At 38.7% G+C, this 8338-nt stretch overlaps 1 protein-coding gene across 3 annotated transcripts in view; it reads left to right on the forward strand.

The window, feature by feature from the left end:
• Window positions 1-6696, forward strand: part of EXOC6 (exocyst complex component 6) — a 240815-nt gene extending 234119 nt beyond the window's left edge. For 2 of the 3 annotated variants that reach the window (XM_027595848.1, XM_027595850.1), the window contains exons 21-22: window positions 4450-4562; window positions 5439-6696. In XM_027595848.1, coding sequence (XP_027451649.1) covers window positions 4450-4562; window positions 5439-5571 — 246 coding nt within the window. In that variant the 3' untranslated portion in view covers window positions 5572-6696. Of the gene's footprint in view, window positions 1-4449; window positions 4563-5125; window positions 5138-5438 lie in introns of all 3 variants that reach the window. The other variant, XM_027595849.2, reaches the window with a different exon arrangement.
• Window positions 6697-8338: the final 1642 nt, after the last annotated feature.

Here is an 8338-nt window from a genome sequence, read left to right on the forward strand (position 1 = left end):
TATGCACCCAGTATGTTCACTGTGGCATAATTTACAGTCACCAAGATGTGGAAGCAACCAAAGTGTCCGTCAGTCAGTAAATGGATAAAGAAGCTGTGGGAGATACATGGAATATATATATAATGGAATGTTGTTCAGCCGTAAAAAGAAATGAAATCTTGCCATTTGTGATCACATGAATGGACCTAGAGGGTATTATGCTAAATGAAGTAAGTCAGAGAAAAACAAATACTGTATGATTTCACTTATATGTGGAATCTAAAAAAAAAAAAAAAACAAGTGAGCAAACAAAACAGAAACAGACTCATAAATACAGGAGACAAACTGTTGGTTACCAGAGTGGGGAGTGGTTTCGGAGTGGATGAAATAAGTAAAAGGGTTTAACAGGTACAAACTTCCAGTTGTAAAATAAATAAGTCACAGGGATGTAATGTACAGCATAGGATATATAGTCAGTAATATTGTAATAACTTTGTATGGTGACAGATGGTAACTAGACTTACCTTGGGGATCATTTTGTGATGTATAAAAACATCAAATCACTACGATGTATACCTGAAACCCATGGGATATTGTATGGCAATTATACTTCAATTTTAAAAAGTGAAATAGGACCTTGTAATAATTACGGATGAGGGACACTGATAGACCATTCAGAAATATCAGAGAAAGAAAAGAATTGGTTCTTTCTCTAGAAAGATCATTTAACTCTTACTTACATTAGATCTAAGTCTTTATCATGAGGGAATCTATTTTCTTTACCAGTGCCCCAGGGAAAGGCCAGGGAACAGTGGAGGGAAGTCAATTGACTACATTCACTTGCCCTAGTTTGCCCACAGGCCCACACTGGTGTTTTCCAGAGAGCTGTGAGCATAAGCCAAAGAAGTCTGTAGGGTGCTCATTTTTTTATACTCTGAAAAGCCTAGGAAAAAGCTCCCGGGTAAACTTGGGATGGTCTGGCATCATCAATCAGTAAGTTATTTCTTGAATGTCTACTGAGTGGTTACACTCTGCTGAACACACTTCATGCATTTGCCTGCCTAGCTTTATGAAGTTTGTTTCTATTTACTTATTAAATGCAGTATTATGCATTTGAAAAATCCTTACACACATGGAAATGAAAAATCAGGATAGGAGGGCAGTGTGCTTCCTGGCCCGATACTTCCTCTGCACCTGTATCCATGCATCCTTTGGGGCACAGACACAGAAATGGTGCTTGAGTCTATAGCCACTGGGTGCGTGGGCTGAGAATAATGAGCAAGCAGTCACTGGCTCCTATAGAAATCAGCAGCTTCTGTCTTAATATTAAATTGATTGTAGCAGGGCACCTGTGTGGCTCAGTCATTAAGCGTCTGCCTCCGGCTCAGGTCATGATCCCAGGGTCCTGGGATCGAGCCCCACATTGGGCTCCCTGCTCAGCGGGGAGCCTGCTTCTCTCTCTCTTTCTGCTCCTTCCCCCTTTGTGCCCTCTCTCTTTCAAATAAATAAAATCTTCAAAAATAAATAAAATAAATTGATTGTAGCTTCCCTGTATGTTAACTGGAATTTAAATAAAAACTTGAAGCTAAAAAAATGAAAAAATTAAAAAAAATTTTTAAATAAATTGATCGTAGCTTCCTCATGTGTTACTGTAGTTTAAATTTCTAGGATTGTGTGAATAGTTTTTTTTTTCTTTTATAATTTCTTCATGTCAACATCAAAACATTACTTGTTTCCTTGTTAACTGTCACCTCCCCACTTTCCCCACTTAAAAAGTAAACTCTAGAAGGACAGGGACCATTTGTCTCATTCAGACCAGATCTCTGGCCTAGCTCAGTAACTAGCACATTATAGGTGGGCAGTCAATATTTGTTGAATGAATAAATGAATCTTACCCAGATCATTAGCCTTTTTTCCACATTGTCAGTGAGTTCCTTAACCATGAATGTTCAACCTTATGCATATTTCCATAGATATCTACAAGTTAATGATGCACAATGTATATTTCTATAAAATACTAGTGTAAATTTAAAAGCATGTAGATTAGACTTGTTGACATGTAGGCAGGCAGGTTAAATTTTATGGTTCCTGTAATTTCTAGTGATAAGAGATTTGCATATGAGTATCTGACCACATGTGAATGAATATTTCTTTATCTAGGAGAGTCTGTTTTTTTGCTGTTTTGTAGAAGAACCAGTTCTGTATTCACTGTTGGAGTTGGTGTAGGTTTTAAATTCATTAAATAGACTTCTCCTTTCCCACCCGGGGGTAGATCAACCCAAGAGAAAAAGAGACTTATTTTAAGGCCTCTTCCTCTTCCAAACCCCAAAGGTCATGTTGCTAATGCCTTTTGGAAAGAAAGAGAGATTACAGCCGGTGTATTAAGTGGTTACTTTCTGCTGACTGTGCGCATGCCCACACATACTTGCGTAAACACACACTTATACCTAAAAGAGGAGTCCTTCAAAATGAGGCTTTTGTTAACAACTGTGTGAGGAGTATTTATTACTGAAATTTATTTTAATATATAAATATGTAAACCTTATTTCTAAATCTAGAGTTAATACATAGCCATTGTGGAATATTATGAAAATGAAGAATTCAGTAAGTTACCCATAACCCCACCACACAAATAACAACCATTCTTAACATTCTCGAAAATTTTCTCCCATTCTTTTTTGATGGGTGTTTATGTAATTTTAGTAGGAACATTTATCACAGGCATCTTACCAAGATACTTAAAATTTTGTGTAAACATCGATTCTAATATCTACATGATACTCATTTTAACAGATAGATATACCTCACTACTTAACCATTCTCTTAATATTGAGACTTGGGCCATTTTCAGGCTTCCCCCCCCTTTGGTTTTTTGATAACACAGTTAACATTTTTTAGATTAACATTATTATTCTCTACCTTTATTATTGTTTCCCGAGGTTTGAGTCCTAGAACTAGGATTACTGAATCAAAGGGAATGGCCATTTTTATAGGGTTCTTAAACATGTATTATAAAATCACATTCCAGAGATGTTATGCCGATTTTCATTTTCACTGTCAGTGTGTGTGAAAGTTAGCTTTTCCCTCTTTGTGAAAGTTGCTTGTTGCTAAGCAACAGTCAAAAATTACACAGAAGTTAAAATAAATTTTAAACTTTAAATAACATTTCTTTTCCAGACAGTATATTCTCTTAACATTGTTTCAGTGTAGTTTTTGTACCAATATCTTAACTTTTGATGTAGCCTAGAATGTTATCCAAAAGAAAATAGAGTGGCTTTTAATATACTAGTTACTATTTTCATTATGGAATTTTCACCCTTTTATGGGAACGTCTCTACTAATAGCTGTATATTGGATGGGAAAAGAGTCAGACAAGTCCATTACCTTCCTAAAGAAGAGCTATTTTTTTGTAACCTTTCTTTAGGTTTTAATCACCCCAGAAGTTTTATCCCTCCCAGAGTCCGTGGCTTGGCTCCCATATCCTATGAGTAAATACAAATGCTTCCTTCAATTGAAAGCAAAACCAATACACCCCTTACTTATAAAGTGAGTTAAGACAAGAAGAAAGAATAATATAAAAACTGAAGGAAGGTAGTAAGTAAAGTATTTAGCTTTCTGAAACAATTCAAATGGGGATAGGAAGTTGGTTTTAAATGGCTTAAAGGAGATTAGGGTTTTAAAGTTGGATAAGGAGTTTGGTGCTTTGGTTTAGGCACGGCATTGCTTTTAAAAGATTACTTCCATATTTGACAACAATTCTAACTGGAGATTATAAAGCAAATAGTCAATTTTAAGACACTACGGAATACAAGAGGGCTTCTTTTTGTTGTTGTTTGTTTATACAAAATGATTGCCTAGAGTTAACAGGCTGAGTCCTGAAGCCCTCATTTCATAATACTGCTGAGGATCTATCACCAGGGAGAATCCAGCAGAGGTTGTTTAATGCACTTAATTGAGATTATCTGAGCTTTTGGTTTAAATTACTTTGGGAAAAGTCTAGGTACAAACGGCTTCTTTGAAAGGTAAACATACTTAACCTCTAAGAAAAAAGGTTCAATTTAAGTTCTTTGAAATTCTTCAAACAGGTAGTAGCACCAACCCTTATTAATTAAATTGGAGTATGAACTGAATAATGAGTAAAGATTAAATCTCTATACATCAGGTACAAGTGTTAATATAATTCTATTAATAGTACTTTCATTATTTTATAATTGCTTGAGAATGCAATCAGGTATTATATTAGAAAAGCAACACCTGACAATTTTAGTAATTTCAAAAGTAAAAAGACACTATGTGCTGTTTTGGTTATACAGTATAGTTAATGATAAAGTTTTAAAAATGAATTCCTTATTCTGTTCCATCTAAGAAGCAGGTCATATTAAAGTGGATCAAGAATGGCATATACTGTATGTATTAGCTATGGCTACATAGTCAAAAGTTGGTTTAACATTTTTGCCCTATCTTCCTCAGCTCCTTGACCTGTTTATGGTTTGGGATTGGTCTACTTATCTAGCTGATTATGGACAGCCAGCTTCTAAGTACCTTCGGGTGAATCCAAACACAGCTCTTACTCTTTTGGAGAAGTAAGTATATTCTGAAGACTTTTTTGCACAACATTATAGCATTTTGTGATTTAGTGATGATTGAACAACTAGAGATTTTCAACAAAAGAAAAATGTCTAAATGGAGCTTAAAAGCTCAGTCCATTTTAATGACCAAAACATAAGCCTCTTTCTTTCCTGGTTGTAGTGTTGGTGTAGTTTTATGAGATTGGTGTTCCTGTTGATGTGAACAAAATTTTGGTGCATCTTGTCCAATTAAAAATAATAGAAGTTTAGTTGTTACTTTTCCCCTCATTATGTGGCAGATTTTCTTTTCACTTAATCACATTTCATTTTAGGTATCACTATTAAAATTTTCTATTTTTGAATTAAAAATGTATATTATTTTCCCACATTTCAGAATATCTGTGATATATTTGATTTCAGAGGACAAAAGGAACTGTTTAAAATAAATGTAAATTTATTTTACCATGCCATGAAACACTAGTGAGGCCAAAAAAAAAACCAAAAAAAAAAACCCGCTGCTTTAAATTTTCTAATGTTATTTTTCTTTCACCTTGTCTTGCTATGAATGTGATTTGCAGAGTCCATAAAGGGTATGTATTTTAGCCTACATTATGGAATGATATTAGAAAATATTATGATATTAGAAAGCTTAACATACTTTAGATTTACATACTAATGCAAAAACTCCTCTTCATATAGAATGTAAAATAAAGCTGCTAATATTTTCTGTAGTTGCTCTGTATTTTTATTAGTACCTATTTTCTTTGAAGTATATTTTTCAAGCATAAGGATTAGTGTGAGATAATTCAGAGCATGCCAAGATATTTTACTTGTGACAGCATAGCTTTTAATTTCCCTTTACCAAGCCTCTTCATTCATATATATTCCTAGGATGAAGGATACTAGCAAAAAGAACAATATATTTGCTCAGTTCAGGAAGAATGATCGAGACAAACAGAAGTTGATAGAGACAGTTGTGAAGCAGCTGAGAAGTTTGGTGAATGGTATGTCCCAGCACACATAGACTTGGATTGCACTCAGTGACACCAAATCTGTGATTCAACGTTGATCTCTAATGGGTCATGATACAGTAATTTGTTTGCAGAATTTAAAAACACAGAAAAGAGACACTGATGAGAAATTAAACAAGAAACAATAAAAATATCATTTGTGCAGATTTTTAAATAATTGGATACTATTTTATATATGGAAAGTGTGACAATTTTTTTCACTTTTAGGGAAAAGCAAAACGTAATATTTAAATCAGGTCAAATATTGTATATGAAATTGATTGTAAATTCATTAGAAAAAGCTTATATGCCTCTATATGTAAGTATTCTTTTCTATTCAGACTTGAATGACTTTTGTGGTTTTTTTCATTAGTATCCAGTTTTGAAATGTAACCATGTCTGATATGGGAGTATTTCACTGTCATTTTGTAACTGTTAACTTTTATTTTCATCTCAATATGATTTAAGTAGACTAAATTTTCCAATTCTGCAGATTCTGAGGGGGAAATATACAAATCTTTAAAGGTCCCTGAAATCAACCTTGATTTAACTCAGTAAGAATGTGAGTTATTTGTTCTGCTTGGGTGGTTTAATTTAATGCTCTGAATATGAAGAAAAGGTGTTTGGATTTTCTAAAGATGCAATGTTGTTTCTCTCTAGCAGGGTTAATATTTCTAACTATATTGTTTGTAGCTGACCCCATTCTAGGATTTATTTGGATTGGTTTGGTTCAAGTTAAAAGAGAGGACAGGAACGAAGCGGGGTAAACCACTTCAGGCGCTGCTTGTGCTAAAGTAGATATGTTCCTACACACACAGACGTTACCACAGGGGTCAGGTTACTTTCTTCAAATAGCAGATCTCAGTACCTATCCTCAGTATGGAAACAAGCCAAACCAAATGAATTCTGGAAAATCTAAAATGAATGTACATTTTTTTCTGTGTAAATTACTATGGTCCAAATGGTAGTTATCAACCTGACCCTAACTTTTTTTCATTGTATTTATGCTGACTATTCCTTTTGCATTTTCAGGATTTATGCCTGTAAGAAACTTACACTTGACTCTGTAAAATAAGTGTAAAGAATTATGTCCGTTTCTTGATTTTGTGATGAAATATTAAAAAAAAAAAAAAGGTTGAGCAAGTTGTTGAAAATGCATTGCTGTTGCATCTATTCAGAGCTTCCTGATTGAAAAAACTGCTTCCTTCAGAAAAACTCTTATTCCCTAGTTATTGGAATGGGGAGTGTCACCAAAACAAAGATAATAAGCATTTATTCTCTTGACCATCTCAATTCTAAAGTACTTCACATTTTAAAAAATACTACATGGAAAACGTGGTAATTCTTCAGGCACAATAACGTCTGGAAGTTAGAAGAGGAGCATTGAACAGCTAGCTCTTTTTTGAAGACTGGAATGTGGCTATCCCTCGCGTGCCTTATGTAGCCCTGCAGGGCACTCGGGATGTCTCCCTGGCTTTGGCTGAGGCGTCCCCGGATCCGGAGAGACGCCGCCTTTGTACTGCTTGGAGTAGACCACTGTGGGTTCGTAGCTATGAGATTCACTTTCTTCTGTAATGCATATAGCAGCCCTGCCACTCCCCGCCAACCCTCGGGTTGCACTGTAGGGACAGGGACGCAAGAGCCCAGGGGACCAGACACAAAACACCGGAGAAGCAACCAGGTAGACCGACTGGGGTGGGATGGGGTGGCCTCCCGAGTGGGAAGGAACGGTGAATTCAGCCCTATAGAGACCCGAAACGCCCCCGAGATATCTGCTTCTGGTGGGATTAGGGTGTCTCAGTGAAGCTTTGGGCAGCAATGACACTACCATCTTTTGCAGGGGCCCTGGAGTGGTAGATCAGAAACCGGGGCGGTGTGGGGAATGTCCGGGAATCCCGACCCCGGGTGTCCCTTGTAGGTGCTTCCAATGCAAGGCAGGCATCGAAGACCTCAATTTCCCTGGAAACTGAAACAGAGTAAAGGCGACAAACCCTAAACCCCAGTCCTTCAACCCTGGAGTGCCGAGAGGGGAAGGGCACCTACAGCCTCGAGGGTGGGGACGCCAGAGAGCCCGCGTCAGCCCAGGGCGCGGGGTTCGCCCACCCGCGGAGCCGCGGCGCCCAGCCGGGAACTTCTGGCGCGAAACGGCAGGCCCCGCCCGAGGATCTGCCACTCCCTACTCCTAGCCCCCGGGTGAGCGTGCCGCTGCCCACCGCCTCCAATCATGACTCTGCTCCGAGCGTTTTAAATATGCATGGGCGCGTCACGTAGTAGGAATCGGGATCGGTCCATAGGGAGGGAGCCAATATCTATATAAATGTGGCCAGGGTGGGCCGAGTAGAGAGGGAGGTGGGGCGGGGGTCTAACAGCCCCGGTGATCGCAGCCCACGTTGGCAACGCCGGTGAGTTGCTCCTCTCTTTGCTCGCCTTTGCTGCTTCTATCAAAGGAGTGCTGACCCGGGGAGGAGGTGGGAGGTGCCCGCGGATGCCGGGAGGGAGCGGTCCCGAGGCAGTCGGCGCCCGGGAGAGGGACTGGCATTTGGGCCCAGAAGCCGTCGGGCTAGAGGAGGGCACCTTCCCTCAGGGCTTGTGGTCACAGCCGCCTTCTGCTATACCAGTCTGCTTCTAGAGCGACGTCCTTTTTTCCGAGATCATAAATCTCGGTTTTGGCCCGCAAGTCCCAGGCCCTTTCCGGACCGAACAGGTGAGCACTGCGCACTCCCAGCGCCTCAGCTCTCGCGCCCCCGGCGCTCCGAGGCGCCAGATCCCCGCAGGCTCGCC

The sequence above is a fragment of the Zalophus californianus genome, chromosome 15 (assembly GCF_009762305.2).
Source record: "Zalophus californianus isolate mZalCal1 chromosome 15, mZalCal1.pri.v2, whole genome shotgun sequence".
NCBI classification, from domain to species: Eukaryota; Metazoa; Chordata; class Mammalia; order Carnivora; family Otariidae; genus Zalophus; species Zalophus californianus.